This window comes from Fusarium keratoplasticum, chromosome 13, assembly GCF_025433545.1.
Source record: "Fusarium keratoplasticum isolate Fu6.1 chromosome 13, whole genome shotgun sequence".
NCBI lineage: Eukaryota > Fungi > Ascomycota > Sordariomycetes > Hypocreales > Nectriaceae > Fusarium > Fusarium keratoplasticum.
This window is the reverse complement of record NC_070541.1, coordinates 161,514-179,465: the sequence shown is the minus strand read 5'-3', so window position 1 is coordinate 179,465 and position 17,952 is coordinate 161,514. Positions and strand designations below refer to the sequence as shown.

General features: G+C 51.7%; 3 protein-coding genes across 3 annotated transcripts; 1 reads left to right on the top strand and 2 right to left on the bottom strand.

Moving 5' to 3' along the window:
• Positions 1-2,037: 2,037 nt before the first annotated feature.
• NCS57_01444600 (uncharacterized protein) lies at positions 2,038-4,686 on the bottom strand (the record flags this gene model as incomplete). The annotated part of the gene is made up of 1 exon (XM_053064048.1): positions 2,038-4,686. One exon carries the CDS (start codon positions 4,684-4,686, stop codon positions 2,038-2,040), a length of 2,649 nt encoding a protein of 882 aa, XP_052906331.1.
• Positions 4,687-5,366: 680 nt separating this feature from the next.
• Positions 5,367-6,684, bottom strand: NCS57_01444500 (SGNH-hydro domain-containing protein; the record flags this gene model as incomplete). Its single annotated transcript, XM_053064047.1, has 3 exons — positions 5,367-5,913; positions 5,975-6,519; positions 6,577-6,684. 3 exons carry the CDS (start codon positions 6,682-6,684, stop codon positions 5,367-5,369), a joined length of 1,200 nt encoding a protein of 399 aa, XP_052906330.1.
• A 5,052-nt stretch (positions 6,685-11,736) lies between these two features.
• On the top strand, positions 11,737-12,357 carry NCS57_01444400 (uncharacterized protein; the record flags this gene model as incomplete). The annotated part of the gene is made up of 1 exon (XM_053064046.1): positions 11,737-12,357. The coding sequence occupies one exon, from the start codon at positions 11,737-11,739 to the stop codon at positions 12,355-12,357; it is 621 nt and encodes a 206-aa protein (XP_052906329.1).
• Between the last annotated feature and the right edge of the window lie 5,595 nt (positions 12,358-17,952).

Below are 17,952 nucleotides of genomic sequence, written 5' to 3'. Positions count from 1 at the left end.
GGGAGTCGGTCAATGCCGCGCTTCAGGTATTTGACACCCAAAAGACGAACCGCTCGACGGACTCCCGCCTTGCAGGCCTAGAAGACATGTTGAAAGGTCTGGAGCTTCAGGTATAGAGTCAGGGCGAGGAGATCGACGTCCTCAAGGCCAGGTTGGAGGAGTAAGGTTTAGATGGATTCTAGGGTCTCAGAACTTCTCGACTCATGGTTAGAGCGCCCGATCAAATTTACTGTTCTTCCTTTCTGTCAACCACTCGCTGACTACGCGATCACCCGCGTCAAGTTTGGTCCCCTTCCGACTCCTCCCCAGTATCATTTTTCGGCGCCGCCAAGTACGCTAATCGGTTGGGAGTCGGCCCCGTCTCAACGAGGTCAGGCTCCTTCGATTGTGGACCTGGTTTCGACTCCACCCCCTCCTTCCACCCGGCCACCCACGACTCCCCGGCCTGCTGAGCCGCAGAGGACTGTTCTTTTCCCCGGACCTTGGCCCCGCACCGGCACCCAGCCCCACCACGCCCCGGCCACGGAGCCGATCCCCGCCCGGCAACAGCGCACCCGTTCGGATGTGGACCGCCAAGCAGTCCGCGATAGCCTTGCGACATATACGGAGCACGAGCTGCTGCAAGCGGTTGACGAGATCGCAGCCGCGTTGATTGGTGATTACACGTGGAGATGGAAGGTCAACGTGGGGGAGGATATGGGATTGGTGGCGGATTTGACGGAGAGAAAAAACTACCGGCTGGATTATTTGGATATAATAGGTGAGCTATTGGATGGGATGTCGGGGGTAGAGTCTGCCGGGGAAGGTATTTTTGCTCGCACGTGGTGGTGGTTGGAAGAGTGATATCTGGTGTGTTTGATGCGTCAGTCACACTTCATGTTAGGGTTGTTCCTTGTTTTGGCCTGATTCCTAGCCTTCTGTAGTTATGATTATCTAGACTCTTACTAGACCTCAGCCTTCGTACCTTTGAATCGCCACCTAATAATAGCTTAACGAATTGTACTTCCTCCTTTTACTAGCCTTATTCTCTAAGATATCTGTCTTCGCAAAATTCTCACATTTCAACAACCCCTTAGACTGATGAATTGGCCATCTTCTACCGAGTTAACAACTTCTAGCTATAGTAGCATGTCGTCAAGAACTCATATCTCACCTTGAGTCGAGACTTGTAGTTATCCTGGACTTGCCCTTAACCCTCAAGGCCCCATGCCTCCTGGTGGCCATTTTTCACCGTCTCGCTGCACTCAACTATCAAGACCTACAGATAGTGTTTGGGTGGTTTCCTTATCCCAAGCGTCGACGGCCCCTAAGCTTTTTAATGCATTGTGGATAATGCCTTGTCGCAGACATACCTAAACTCGCCGATGTCTTCCTCAACTCCGGAGTGCAGACCCAGGTCCGGCTATCAAGACCTGCAGAGGTCGACCTGGAGGCCTTCCACCAGGAAGTGAGCACCAACTTCAACAGGCTCGTCGACCTATCCGTCAAGTTCCTCCCCCACCTGCAGAAGAAACCTGTGCCGACTGCCCTCATCGTCACGGGGACGCTCCTCGCGCACGTCCCTGCCGTCGTCATGTCCGCGTACTCGGCGTCCAAGGCGGCGTCGGCGGCGTTGGCGGCGTATGTCGACTGTCTGCGCCGCCAGAACAAGGCATCCTCGACAAAGATTATCGAGATGTGGCCTCCCGTTGTGCAGAGTGAGTGGCCTGAAATTACTTGACAGGAACATGACTTGCTGAAAAATTGGAAAAGCCGAACTTCACGACTACCTGGGGCCGCAGAGGGGCCGGGCCATGGGCATGCCTGTTGGAGAATTCATTGACAAGGTGTGGCCTCCCCTTGCTGCTGGGGAGGAGCACGTAATTGTTGGCGCGATTGGGCCGGAGGAGGAGTTCTCGGATAGCGTCAAGTGGCGCAGGGAGCAGTTTGAGGTCTTGTCGGGGCACATGTTGAGTCACTTTCAGCTGTGACATGGCAAACCAAGATGTTAGGAATTCAGTCTCCTGTCACTCTTTGTCATAAAAGACCTTTGTTATTCTAGACTGGCCCAACAACAACAGAGGTACCCTTCAGTCCATCCGCCTCGGCAGAAACGGTAACCGAACCCGCAGCCCCAGAGTTTAGACGAACTATAGCAAGAGCAAGGCCGTTAAATGCACTCCTGGTATGTGATGGGAAAGCCACGAAGTCCGCCGCATTCCCATTGTCCGTTGCGATGACCTCCCCTGGACCGGAGATCGAGAACCGTATCTCGTCATTCGCCCGTGGTGCCATAAGGCCTTTGTCGTCCGTCACTTCAAGGGTGATGAATGCCAAATCCTCACCATCAGCTCTGATGTTCCCTCGGTCCGCCGTCAATCTCAACCTCGACGGCTTCCGTGCAGTCGTGACAGTATTGTTCGCCCATTCCTCCCCGTTTCTAAAAGTGACGACATGCAGCTCCCCAGGTTTATAAACGACATCATCCCATCTGAACCGATAAGCATGCTCATCTCTTGTTCGACGACCCTGCGAGTGGCCATTGAGAAACAGCTCTGCCTCATCAGCCTCGGAGAATACATGAACGGGCGTCACCTCGCCCACACGCTCAGGCCAAGTCCAGTGAGGCAGAATGTGAGCAATGCGCTCATCAGGTCGCCAGCGAGTCTGATACAGCCAGAACCGATCCTTCTTGAACCCCGCCAGATCCACAATGCCAGAGTACGAACTCCTCGCAGAGTAATAAGGCGTCGGCTCACCGATGTAGTCGAACCCCGTCCAGACAAACTCCCCAGCTACGTACGGGTTACGGTCCTGCTCTGCAAAGACCTTGTCGGGGGATGAACCGAAGGGCGCAGAGTAGAGCTCGTAGGCGCTGACCTGTTGGAGAGTCGAGTTGCCGCCCGAGGTGTCGTTTACGGGGGCGCTGCTGTAGTTTGTGACGGGGAACAGGTGGACACCGCGAGAGCTGAGTGTGGACGCTGTCTCGGAGCCGAGGATGAGCTTGTCCGGGTACGCTTTGTGATAGTCGGGGTAGAGGGGGTGAGTATGGATGCCTTGGAGGTTGGAGTATGCTTCTGTGTTTCTGATTCCGGCGCCTTGGTAGTTGATGTTGAGAATGTCGAGGACCTGGGGGAAGGGCATGCCGGGTGTTGCGTAGTTCTCTGATGCTGATGATGGTCTTGTCGAATCTTCTTCCCTTAATATGCCCTGAAGCATCTTTGATACTGCGGCTCCTTCTTCAGCGGTGTATTGCTCGCCTACTTCGTTCCCGTAGCTCCACGAGATGATTGAAGGATGATTCCTGTCACGTCTTAAGAAGGCTCGGAGGTCTGGCTCCTGCCAGTCGGGAAATAGCAAGTGAAAACCAGCGGCGGTCTTGTTGCGTTCCCAAGCGTCAAAGATCTCGTCGATGACCAGGAATCCCATCTTGTCTGTGAGGTCAAGAAGCTCAACTGCAGGTGGGTTGTGAGACATCCGGATGGAATTGCAGCCCATGTCCTTTAGGATTTCCAACTGTCGCTCGGCCGCTCGGACGTTGAACGCCATGCCTAGAGCGCCTAGGTCGGAGTGCTGGTTGACGCCTTGGATGGGCACCTTTTCACCATTGACGAAGACGCCTTTGTCTGGGTTGAATTCCAGAGATCGAATCCCGAATTGAGTTTCGTACTCGTCGATGACCCGATTATTGACCTTGAGCCTGGTAACTGCAACGTAGAGATTGGGCTGCTGGGATGGCGGCGGACCCCAAAGACGAGGGTTGGTGATGGTTGTGGAACTGTTGAGGCGGGTGGTATCCGACGGAGATAGGTGAATCGTCTTGGATGGGAATTTTCCAACTTTTTTCCCAGGGTTTCCAGTTTCCGGATCGAATGTGAAAATATCCGTCTCTACTCTGATTGCTCTCCTCTTTCCCGCCTTGTTCTGAACCTGAACGGAAAGATCAAGTATTGCGGACTTTTTGGAGACATCCCGAGCAGTGATGTATGTCCCCCACTGAGATACCTGCGTCGGGTCGCCAACAGTAAGCCAAACGCTTCTGTAAAGCCCAGCACCAGGATACCATCTGGACGAATCTGGGGCGTTGTCAAGCCGAATAGCCAGTTGGTTCTCACCGTATTCCATGAAGGGCGTAAGGTCAAGACGGAAAGAGTTGTACCCATACGGCCATCCACCGACGAGATGCCCATTCAGCCAGACCATAGCATAAGACATGGCGCCGTCGATGTCGAGGTGGATTCGTTTGCCCCGAAGAGAGCGGGAAATGTCTAATTTGCGGCGGTACCAGCCTACTCCATGAACAGGCAAACGTCCCATGCCTCCACTGATGACAGGGTTTTCCCCTTCATAAAAAGGACCGCTGATGGCCCAGTCATGAGGCAGATTGACGCTCTCCCAGTCGTCATCTTGGTACGTGCTTTGAACAAACGGGATGTCGATCTCCGGATCTCCGTCTGGACGTTTGTGATGACGACTCTTGTCTGTAATAAATTCATTTCCAGAAGGGAGAATCCAAGGTTTAAGGACTGTGGCGTTTTCGATCTGGTTTGGGAGATGGTCGTAGACGACTCCATCTGGATTGGGAACCGATCGCCAGAACTGCCATCCTTTGTTAAGATTGATGCGTTGGCGAGGGACCGAGGTTGCTTGAGTGTCTGTAATGAGGACTATGAATAAGAGCCCGAGCAGAGAACCCGGGTATACCATAATGGAGGTGGTTTCACGGATGACTGAATTACTTGGAAGCTGGTGGCCATTGGCGAGTTTCCGTCCTATGTACTAGAATTCGACTAGCTGAAAATGAAGTGTCCATATCCAGCCATCTCGTATCATTAGGGCTATTAGGCTAAAGATGGTGAGGGGTATAGATCAGGGCATTGTCGGGTACGGCTACGGTCTCCTTAACAGCCGACTCCCCACGGGGTCAATGTCGATCTGTGGATCATCGCGAGACAATAGCACCATCCGCTTCTCAAAGGAGCCAATGCCGAAGATCGTCACAGCCAAGTCATTCAGGCTAAGTCTCAGTGTCCAACTGCCGTACCTGCCATCCCGGAACTTATCCATCTGAGGTAGCAACGAGGCGGATATTATAGGCTAAAATATCCCATTGACCTCCCCTAGCCCGGGTTATACCTGATTTGGTGAATCTCCTCTTTCAAGCTCATGGATGCTAGGCTGGAACGAGTCTTGACAGTTCCGAGGCAGATCGAACTGCGTTAGGGTACCCTGAGATCGCAGTGGTTGAGCATTGAGTCATCGAAACTAGCTAGCTAGCTCTACGCGTCTTGCCCTTCAAGGGCAGGATGCTTCCACAACTCAACAGAACACGGTTGAGTCACCGAAACACTGTGTCTTGGGTACAATGAACGAGAGCCGACTTGGAATTACCGTTCAAATATATGGACCGGAAATCGAGAACCCATCTCCCGGTACGCATCTACATTCGGATGCAAATGGTCCCCCGAATCAAACTCGGGACGCAGCTTATCCCCGTCTGCAATAACCGACGCAAAGTCAACGGCATAGTCAAACGTCCCATTGTTCAGAATCCAGCCATTTACCTCCAACCTCGTCTCCTCCCTCCTCGCATCCCCATACTGGCTTCCAGTAAAGGGGGTGATCGTCGCGCCAATGGTCCGCATATTCGCCTTCTTGCAGGCCGCGACTATCTCCGCGTAGGCATTTATAAGGCGCTCGGTGAGCTGCCGCTGCGTGAGGTCGTCCGTGGGAGAAGTCCCAATGTCGTTGGCGCCTTCGAATATGAGGACGTACTTTGCGCCGTTTTGCTGCAGGGCGTCGCGGTGGTAGCGCTGGAGGAGAGGGGGGCCGAGGCCGCCGCTGAGAACGGCGTTTCCGCCAGCGGCCTGGTTGTTTACGGCGATGTGCGGCTTTTTTGATGCCTGCAGACGGGCTGCGAGGAAATCGGACCAGCTAGGAGCAGTCAGTATGATGGCATCTTTGATGATTTCGGACATGAAGCCTTGAGGCCTACCGGTTGTTTCGATCATCCTCACTTCCGCGCCCATCAGTGATACTGTCTCCCAGAAGAACGACTGAATAGTGATTCCTTGGTGTCCAGCTCTCAACTGCGCTTACAAAATACCAGTGTCGAGTACTGGCCTCGGAGACGGAAGATGCGTTGACAAGATTACCGGTCCCCATCCATGACGTCGTTCTACTGCCAGGATGGCCGGTGATCTTGTTACCCAGCTGCCCGTCTTCAAGATATATTGACAGAGCAAGATTTGATAGAGGCGGAAGCCTGAAATGGACGGGGTCGGAGTCGACAAATTCCCCTGGGCCGATGGTTGTGGACGCGGAACCCTCAAACGTCAGGCGTCTCGTGGTGGATCCATCGATCTCTCCGACACCGGCATTTCCGTTGAGTGGAAGAGCAACCGATGCTGCCGTGATGGGTAAGGGAGTTTTGCCAAAGACGTTAGAGATTCGAATACGGATGCGTTCAGCCCGGATGGAAGTCCGGAGAGTCTGGCGTATAGTGCTGTTTCGGAACTGGTATGGAACATCTTCTCCTCCCTATTTGATACTTGAGTCAAGGCGTTTCACATGGAATGCACACAATCGAATACTCACAAACGGGGGCGGGGCTAGATTACCGATCTCGACCTCCTGAGGCATCGATGTCCATGTCCCTACCCAGTGCCTGTCTTTGCCTCGAGATGCGACAGTGATGCCTAGCATCCAAGCTGCAAGCAGCAACCTCGCCGTAAAGAGTTTCGTCATGCTTCTCTTCCCGTTGGGCTCGCAAATCGAAATACCAGGCTGCGGAATCTTGATCAATCAGGGAAAAGAAAAGTAGCTATTATAGAGCCTCGGATATTTTAGCTCCTCATGGCACGATAATATCCCAAATGGTTGAATATTAAAACCCAAATATTAATAGCCGGCCGTTTTAGCCGAGAACCCCGGATGAGACTCCCAAGTCGATCACCTTCTCCATGGAGCGACCAACCCGTAGCACTTTTCCTTCTGGACCAACTTAAATCCCCTTGGCTAATATTTGCCCACGAATCAATCGTCTTGTCGGAGTCTAGGGTCCACCTTGTTCCGGCTAATTGAAGCGACCTTCTCCGCATAGTTGTTGATGTCTGTTGAACGGCCGAATCTTATGATCTAGCAGCATCTCCAATCCCCCTAGTAAGCTATGCGGCTAGACTCTGAGTACTCTGCACTCTGGCAACAGCATTTTCTTTTAACACTCCGTCAATTGTCTCGCTGCGGGACTCCTCCAGTCGAGGAATATCCGCTACCGTACATGTGATTAGCTTCTGAGCCCGATGCCGAGCCCGATGTCAAACCCGGTACAAGGGCCTCTGGAACAATGAAAGAGCAGGCAACACCTGGAGTTTCAACTGATGTATTGCTAGCGTCCTAGAAAAACCATGAACCAAGAAGCATTTCCCACATGAAAGTCTCGGGCGCATTTGAAACCAATGCACAACTACGAAACAAAAACTGCAAACTCGAAAGGAGAAGTCTATTTCCAATCCCAGCCACATAACTAATGACTAACTCACTACCATACTAGGTTGTATTTGAGATCAGTTTAGTAATATGCCACGGGCCTTGGTGGTCTCCTCTCTCTGTAACCACAGTCGCTTTTCATGCCCTCAACCACCAAGTCGGCAACCTGACTCCCTCGTTGAGCTATGTTGATCAACTCCTCCGCTGTCCGGTTGTTCGGCCCTTCCCAAACCATAGTCTCTCAAGTGTATTTGTAAAGCCAGCTGCTCCACCATCGTGGCGAGTCGGTTGTGAAGCGACATACGTCCTGCTGCCAGACACCACTGTTGAGTTCGGCCACCTCCCATGTCTTGAGCTGCGCCGCGATACTGGAGTCGGCGGTTGAGAGTGTGGCTATTGCACGAGACACGAGCAGGTGAATCGAGTCAATCAGAGGAAGAATGTTAGAGCGGGTCATGGCTATAGCGTCGATGGTATTGACAACCCAGGCCTCGTTTCTGTAGCCAGGTTTGGGATGGACAAGTAATGGTCTGAAGTTGTTGTCGAGATAGTCGAGGACAAGCTCGAGATCGATGGTCCTTAGGCTCTTGTCAATTTCCCATAAAGACTTGAGAGATTTCAAGTTGGTCTTCTCCACATCGAGCCAAAAGTTAGTGATATTGCGAATAATTTCGGCCCGAGAATCGGAGGCGACCATGGTGAAGGAGAGCAGGCTAGCAGGAAAAGCTCGGAGCAAGGTATCGCCACTTCGGTAAAGAGAGCGAAAGCTTTTTTCCAACGGAAAGAACTGGGCATTGACATGGCGAATCTCGTTGAGCATCTCAGGGTCCAATGGGGGCAAACCTGCTCCCTTCCACGTGCTGAGCCCCGTCCCAATTTCCTGGAGTTCCACTCTAAGGCCGGTGAGAATGTGCGTTGGACGGCCGGGAAGTATGGGGTTTGGGAGCTCAAATCGCGTGAGAAGCGGCAGGATGCTCTCTTCGTAATCGCGGTACAGTAGATGGATGGGTTGCCACAAAGGGACGTCAATGGTGGAGTTGGTGGAAGAGGTCATAACCCAGGCCAGATGGCCTGGAGAAAAGGTGAGAAAGAGAGAGACAAACGCGACTATGGCGGAGATTATGAGAGCCAGATGGTGAGATGAAGGGAGTCGCCGATTTTGAGGTGGATGACACACGTCAGGAGGCCGGCCACTATCATCCAGAGGCAGAGCATCAGTATCGAGAGACGAGAAGGTAGAATCTGGAGATGATGGTGTTGAAGTCCTGGGAGGAGACCTGGCCGGGGGTAACGGAGCATTTAGTGGTGATGGAGTACCCGACAGGTCCAGGCTGGCCATATATGGCGTATACATGTCCAAGGGCTCAAGCTGGGTCCGCGTATACGGCCGGGCATGGAGGGATGCGTTGGTGGACATGTGGGCAGCGTCGTGAACCAAGTGAAGGACAGCGTTATCAACAAGTCTGAACTCTGGATGGATACAGATCTGAAGCGGGAAGGGCGGCTCGGTAGGTGGGCCAACAATGAGAGGGATGACAACGAGGTGGCAGTAAGGGTAGACGGGGGCGTCACGGTCCTGGGAGGAATAGACAAAGCTGCCATCGACGGGCTCAGGGCTAAGGCTGGTTCTATTTCGACCGGAGATGCTTGATGACACAGCGCGTCCATCCTCAGATGGATCGACTCGATCGCTGGATGATTCAGAACACTGGCGAGACTCGGAGCCACGGTCTAAGGAGCTGTCCGACGTCGGAACGGCTTCTCGGCGAGTACGTAGCATAGTGACGTATCAAGGGGAGCAGATGCCCGAAATGGTGGATGGGCGATGATGAAAATGATGAAAATGGTGAACTTCTTTTTAGTGGCCGAGTCTTCGAGATCAAGTAAGGCAGAGAACAAAGAAGTTGTTAAGGCGGGGCTGGTGAATTGGTGGTGGCCTGGGCGCACTCTACTTCAGGCACCCAGGCCCCTGTACTACCTATAATTTAGCGGGGTTTTAGCGAACACTGCCCTGTAGATCCCCCGCCAGTCATTGATCGTGGTGTAATGGAGTGCTTGCATGACTCATTATGGAGTTGAGGTGGTTGGGAGTAGTTAGGTTTGATAATAAATACTCATAGTTGCAGAGCATTTTCGTAATCGTTGCTTTGATATGAGAGAGACAGCTGAAAATAGCCTCGCTGGTCCATGATTGGCAGCCTAGCCAAGGGGCGAACGCAAGTGGCGGATTTAACCCTTATTATCACCAAATTATAAGCCACGTCCTCGAGCTAGCCTTGGTTTTTTTATTCTTAACTATTTTAATACTAGCTATGCACTTGCGTGTGGATCTAACCAATAGTTGGCTCAGTCAAGGAGGGTCATATAATAGCCACTGGCAGCAAAAGGTGCATTAGGGCAGGGGAATATTTGACCAGCCCGAGAAGACATGGTCACTCTAAGAGTCGCAACTCTTAGCAACCTTGATGGTTCTATGAGATCACCTAGAATTAGGGACAAGATATGACCCTGACGCGGACCTGCGAGAGGAAGGGTAAGAGAGAGCCCAACTGGGACATTAGAGGAGGATAACAAAGAGGACCCTAGCATAGGGATAAATCTCCTTGGGGTAGGAGAATACCATGCCTCCCAACATAGAAAGTAGTCCCAGCATAGGACAAAACTTATATATCCCCCGAAATGGGACAAGTGATCCCCGGATGGGACAATAGGCAGCTCCCAATACGGGAGAGGGTTCCCAGCATGGGATAAGAAGTGACTCCCAGTATGGGAGAATAAGTCCCAATATGGAACAAAAGCCCTAGAAATAGGGCGTAGAGATGAGCGCTCAGATGAGCAAAAAAGAAGGCCCCTGAAATAGGGGATAATAAGACTTCCTAGAATGGGAGAACAGATCACTCTTAGCACCCTAGCATAGAGGATATAGAGTGCTCCTAGCAATAGGAGAAGAAATAGGGGGAAGAAGGCTCTAAAACGAGGAAAAAATATTCCAGAATGGGAAAAATGGGTACCCCGGAATGGGGTCGAATGATGGCAGGGGGGAGGATAGAATGTTCTCCTAAAAATAGGAGAAAAAGTAATCCCAGCATCGGGAAAAGTCAGTTTCAAGAGGCCCAAAAGTGGGAAATGATCAAGAGGAAGAAAGCCTAAGATAGATACTTCGCTCTCTCATCAAAGTGCGTCTTTCAGGGACGACAGTGGAGGGTCGAGGTCCGCGATCGGGCAGGTAAAGTGTTGACACATTGAGACTACTGAATGGTAGAACTGTTGCTCCCGAAATCGAGAATGGAACAAGTACCCAAAATTGGGCAAGGAGAATATGTCCATCAGAAGCCTCGGAATCAAGGTCACGCCAACCGCTTGAAGAGAATAGCACCTAGGCTGAACATGGCGGAGCATAAGTTCAACGGCCATCTCAGTCTATATCATCAGCGTGATATTCGCGGCCCAAAATTGGGCATGAAGCATCAATAGCCAAAGCTGAAGATGAAGCTAGGAGAAGAAGAAAAGAGAGGGAAAATGTCTTTGGAAGTTGACCTGAGTGTTCCGATATGGACAATTTAGGCTCCCATGTAGATATGCCGGTGATCTTGGCTGTATTCATAGGCATATTCTAATAAGTGACTGGGCTGACTATTACTAGCAGAATATCACAAAGGATACAAAGGACGAGAGATATTGAGGGCATTCACATAATAGGCTACCCAAGTCAGGTTACTTACCGTGCGTGCATTTAAAAGATAATTAAGAAGAAGCAAAACTAAACCTGGCTAAAATAATTGCCGGGCTATCTTATAATTTGGGAGATCTGTGAGGGAATTTTATTCTCGCTGGAGGGGAGGCCCTCATGCATCCGAGCTGGAGATGTCACCGACAATGAGGCAGCGGTGGATAGCGACGCATGAAGAGAACAAAGGGCATTCACTCTGCAGGCTCCCAGCAGGTTGTCATCTTGACAAAGAATATAAATTATTTGCAACGTGAATAAATCCAGGCAACTGTGCATTGTCCTGCATCTTGCCCAAATCATGCATTGGACAAGGAGTCTTTGATGAGCCGCATTGCGATGCTAGTCCTGACGAGAAGATATTTTCAAGGCAGAGTTCCATATCTTTCCTTTCTTCTTTACATTTATCCTATCCTCATCTTTACCTCCATTTCCCTTCATTCCATCTTTATCTTACCCTCGTCTGTGTCTTCATCTTCGCCTTTGCCTTGACCTTCGTCCTCACCCTCATCTCATTACTCGGAGTTGTATCGCCTGCCAACATGTGCAAGTCCAACTCACCCAGGCGCATCTGCGGCAAGGATGTATCCAAGTACGTCGCTCGACGAGATTCCGGAGTCAAGAGTCCCAAGATCTTCTTCTGCCATGACATCCGCGGGGCCGTCCTCATGGCCCTTCTCGATCGCGCCGACAAGACCCCCTCTGGACCCCCCGACGACAAGCCCGACTTTGACAGACAGATCCTCAAGATGGGCGCTCACTACTGGCCCCTCATCGCCAAGTGCAACATCAAGCACCAAGGCGACGCGTACGACTCGCTCATCATCCCGGCCTTTCGAGAGCACGTCAAGTGGGTTCTACGCAAGGCTGTCATCCACGGCGCTCTCGTCTCGACATCTGAAGGGTGGAAGCGTACTCCAGGTGCTTGCTTCCTTGACGAGAAGGAAGCTGGAGAGTGGCTTCAGATGAAACTTGACGACGTGAACAAGAACCACCCGGCGACCGTCGCTCAGCCCAAGGTCCCTGCCCAGTCAGAATCTGACCAGACAAGGATTCATGTCCAGTCTGCTGCTGCTGCCAGACCTAGCACTCTCGCCTCTTCACGATGGGCCAACAACGCGACAATGCCCGACATGAACAGACCGTCCCTCGAGGTCACATGAGTCAAGGAGGAGCACGGTTCACGGATGGGCATCAAGAACGCCACGATAATCTCTTTACCGGCGTTGATGTTTGCAGAACTTTCATGGATAGGCTGATGAAGAATCATGGCACTCAATGAACAATCTCACCGACTAGGGCGAGACTCTGACTTGTAGAAACGACAGAGAATGGTGTTGAGGGTCAACATTGAGACACAACGAGCCACCCACTGGCACAGGGTGATAAGGGCGGCCTTGAATATTACTGAATATACCCTGGTTGAGATGCATCCTTGGCATTAGCTGGTAGACTTCGTCAGCGTCGAGCGGTGACCCGAGATAGGCCATCCCCGGTTCACACCGCACACCCAAGAAACAATAGAGGGGCATCGCTGACAGGCCGCGTTGGAATATGATTCGGTCTGTTGCCGAAGCCTTGGTGGTCATATAATTATTTGGATAGGAGAGCAAATCCAAATGTCAAGCCAGGGGGACCCCAGTGACCATTCACACCTCACTAGGGAGACATACGGTCTAGGGATGCGGATTCAACTCTCATTGAGTACTAACGTGTAGGTTCGAGGAGAGATGTGTAGGGACTTGGCTCATGGTGCACCAATTCATCTTCCATGCGTAAGACAGACATGTACAATAGGAACAACAGTAGCTCGACCAGATGGATATAAATAGAGGAGCCAGACAGCCATCGAGAACATCAGGACCGCTCCGATATCGCGTACCGGCCGGGTCACGCCACTACTCGATAGAATATGGTCTTAAGGGTGAGGAACCAGAAATAAATGAGGTGCCAGTGCCTCTTGCGCAGTGTGGCCATGAATAACGACATATCGTATGTCTCCGCCGCCGCCGCCGCTCGGTTGTTAGAGGGCACCTTTCGAGTAAGGCAGTTTCTTTTGAGGTCAGTTCCTCGCCCACGTCCAGGTCGATAATCTCCCCAATCTGTCCAAGATCGGGGTCATGCTGCGGCGCCATATGGACTGTCTGTCGCGACGTATTTTCGTTCTGTGAGACGTTGACGACTGACTCAGACTCCTCGGGCGAGATAGGGCACGCAGCTGAGTGCTCGTCAAGGGGAGCGTTGGGAGAGGGCATGTATGTGACGTTCTGACAGCTGGGTGAGGACACTGAGGGCTGACCAAGTACGGGGGGGTCTTCAAGATAGGAAGAGGAAGTTAGGGCGGGAAAGGTTACTATGTGGGAGGGGGAATCGAGTGCTATGTCACCATGGGGGCACATCGGTGGCATATGATTTTGCGCACGGAGAAAAATATACTCTAGCTATACGGGCAAATTCACCCGATGATGTCTGGGTGATAGAGAAATATCCAAAGAAGTATCCAGATGGACAATAAGAATAAGGAAAACTAAGCATCAGGTTTGGCAACATAGTAGCTGAACAAAGTGCGGGAGGGGGGTCTATGTTCTCGTCCGGGCGGACTCAAGGCTCAATGGGAAAACGCTTGGTGCACTCCAATAACAGCCCAAAAGCCACTATAGCATTTAAAACGGCTTCATGTATGCTGTCAATATGGCCCGCGAGTGCTGAAATTTCGCTCTCTCACCTCGTTGGCTGAATCGATATGGAAGATATCTACGGAAGATGCTTCATAGGAGCATCGTAGTTGACAATGATGTCGCGCACAGAATTATGGATACAGTCAACCAAAGAAGGTTTGCTCATGATACTGGATTGATTCCTAGATCACTCTCTATCGGGAGCCCTAGGCTAGGAAGCCATGTGACGAAACTCAACACTGACAAGATCTATTTCGTCCAGTGTTGAGTTTCCTCTGTTGTTTTGTTGATAATGATGACATTTATCTCCTCACTCAAAAGCCAGAATTAGCTAGAAAGGGAAAGAACAAAATTCTCAACACACAGCGGTGAGTCCATTCCAAGGTCGGACCCAGGTGCCTAAGCCGTGGTTGATTGAACATCTGCCACGGGCGTCTAATGACAATCACCTTTACCCTCATAGTCCCCTGACTACCAGTGCTTTCTATCGTGGTCGATAAGCACCAGCCCTTCCAGAACCAAGCATGCCCATGGACCTGCGTTCGATTACTACTCGGCACAGTGCATTCCACCAAACACAATAACTGAGGTACTCTCCTGGGCGGAAAAGAGAGACTTTGTGACTATGCTCTTGCAAGATGACTGCGTGGAAGCGGATCGGGAGGATTCTTATGGTCGCACTCCCCTGTCAGTCCCAGCTGAGAGAATGGCTTCGAAGCAGCAGTCGAGCAATTCCTACTCATGATAGAGGTGGATCCGGATCGCCCAGACGATTAAGAGAGGGCAATACTCGAATGGGATGTAGGGCCGTGGGATTGTCAGGGGTACAAGATGTCATGGGGGGCCGACTCGCGTGTCGTTCGGCGGCTACTCGCGTGCGGCCGGGTCGATCCGAACCCTGCGGACAAGAATGATATGATACCACTTTACTAGGTGACCAAAAAGGGAGCCGGAGCCATCATCAAGGAGATCCTAGAGTGTTCCAAGACGGACCTCGATGCGGACTTCGGCAATGGGAACACGCCTCTGGAAGCTAGTGCCAGCGAAGGCCACATAGGGGTGAAAGGGGGTGGCTGGCTACTGATGTCATCCTCATCAACCTGAATATGGACGCGTTAACCTGAAACAATTTGAATGCCGCTCGCCAAACGCGACACGTGTTTTTGGACACGCGTACAGTATCACGACACGTCCGCCTGGTGTCATGTTAAGGCTGAAACTCTTGATGGACGGGAACAGACTTTTCACGGCCGTATTCGAATACGACATGCAACTCAACGGCCGAATACGAAACCGAACCCACCAGATGCCGACCCACCAGATGCCAACAACCAGCAGCGTCATCGTCAAATGTCGTATGTTGGATGGATAGTAAATAATATTTCACGACAATGTTTTTTATGACGAATGGTGCTAATGTTTCTGTGTAGAAGAAGATGGTGATGTTTCAGACTAGACATGGTGTTTTTATCGAGCACAAAGTCTTGTTTTGTAAGTGTTCTTGTTCTTTTTACCTTGACTCTTTTATCCTGATTCACCTTCTTGTCCTCTTACTCTCTCTTACTCAAACCTATCTTGTCTCGACTTGGCCAGGCTTCACTTGTCCACCCTTGACCATATTTCACTTGCCCTCTTGCCCTCATTCCTCTGGTCTAAAGTTGGCCAGACTTCTCTTCTCCAGGCCTGTCTAGACTTCCCTTACCCTCTTGGTTAAATATCTCTTTTTCATAGTTGGCCAGGGTTCCCTCCATCAGACTTCTCTTCTTCACGCATGCCCAAGATTGGTTTGCCCCCTTGACTGAACTTCGTTTGTCTGGACTTCTCTTCTTCGGGCTTACCCAGACGTGTCATTATCCTGACCAAACCTTGCTTGCTCACACTCGCCTAGACTTTTTTCCCTTGTCATCAATGATGTCTCAGAAAGAGGCCATCAGCCACAAAAGCGAAAGATATAACCACCGATCTTCTGGCTTAGTTAACCCATCAAGGGCCGGGGTTCAACTATAATAAAGAACACATTATATAACCACCAATACATATCCGTGTCAGAGTCTCAGATTTGGTGTGTTTCCCCTTCTAGTATCTCCGTTGCAGCTGACAGCTAACGAGACAAAGAGCGGTCCAAAGGCTCTTGGAAGCCCATCGCAATCCCCCCACCTTCGAACATTGCCATTGAAGCCATGGAGTATTGTCAGACTTCGGTTCAGCACCAGCGAGCATGTTACGGCCATCATCAGATCCACCGACATCACAACCGTGTGCTCTGCTGCCGTGAACCAGAGGCCTCAGACCAACAACAGCAACACCTCATCCGCAGACCCTTCAACGCCTACTGCGCCTTGTACCCACTGCAGCTCTTATTGTGCCCTCTCTGTAACGTTCCCATTGGACACGAAGCAGATGGAAGTATTCCTTGCGAGTGCAGACGAAGACTTCTTCTGGACAACCGCCAGCCAGGAACCAGGGCCCGCACTCGACAATTTGGTCGCCAGTCTCGGCCGTCAAGGCTTTCAACTCACAGTCAATCGGGACACCTTGATATCCTACGACCTCATTCATACCGCGAAAAATGAGGCCGCTTCCGGTCCGCCACCGCTGTCACCCTTGCCGACCCCTGTCACTATCCCAGTGGATCATTTCGTCCGGCATCTGGGACGGATGCTCTAAGTCTGCTTGAGAGCCTGCCCCCAGACTAGCTCCTTAAACCGTGAGTTCCTGAAGGCCGGCCGTCTCTCATTGAGGGCATTTTTTCAGGAGAAAGACGGGCTAGCTAGGATTCACGAAAGAGGGCTACATCGAGCCACCGTCATGGGCGAGTCTGGCCCCGACACCATCACCGCCATGGAGCTGGAACCAACACCACGAACATCGAGCGTCAACAACTAGTCTGTGTCTACGAGGCACAGACTCCCCTTCCGCTTAGGGATCCCTCTTACTTCCCTCTGGAATGCTGAGCCGCTTCATGGGCACCTCCGAAAAGCTGCCACTCGCCTGTCCCCTCTACTTCGCGAACATTCTCTCGCGTCATGAACTAGGTCGACCTGTAACGTGAGGTTTCTAGAGATCATCGGATTTCGCCAGCCTCGGGGCTCCTGTGTTGCCCCTCTTTGTCAATGCCACCCTCTTGGTCCTCAAGTTGAGGAGGACCTTGTCTGTTGGCCGATCTTTCGGTTTGCTTCTATTCAGCACCATGTTTATTCTGCACGTCCTCGAGGCCGACCGTCTCTGGAGCTCCAGATAGCCTTCGCCCGGAGCCCCAGGTCGGCTCTGCCCGAAGTTCGGACCGCGCGCTTCTGCGGCCGATCTACTTCGACGCTACAACTCCAGCCGTTCCAGCTCTCGACCCAACGGTGTTTTTTCCCCATTACCGACATGATGTCCCTCTGTTTCACTACAAGAGGCTATTCAACAACGTGGAACCGTTCATCGTCGAGCTCGAGACTCTGATTACGCACTGCACCACCCGTGACGGTTTACCGACACTCCCATACAGGCCACGGCTCATCTATTGAGTCTTCAACCGCCCCTCCACACTATTCCGCGCTTGCCGCGTCCTATTTACTCGGCTGCTCTTACTCTGCGGCCATCCTGGTCTCATCTTCCGACTCGCCCACGATGCCTGGCCATGAACCCAAACACGTATAACACACCAGCAGATCATGATGATGACATCTACGAGGACGATACCCTCAGGAGACCGTTGACTGATCGTTCTTGAGACACGTCCAATACACCAGCAACCTTTGCGAGCAATATCTCTAACCCCGAATTCTCCAGCTTCAACGAGTTTTAGCGGCGGCAGAGCCCAGAGAGGACCCCTGAGTCTGATCAGCAAAGCTCCTATAGCGAGCTGCTCCGTGTGGGTTTGTCGATCAAACAAACTCGGCCAAGAGCAGACCACCGAGAAGACTTTGCTTTCAGCCTCTCATGTTCAGCATGAGGACCAACCCAGCCCTGCCGCAAATTTCTAACCGTGGCCTGAAACTAAGGACGAGCTGCGGTCCAGGCTTCCGCATCGAATACCAAGACTATTCTAGCCTGAACTTCCCATTGAACACCAAAACTACTTTGGTCTGAGCC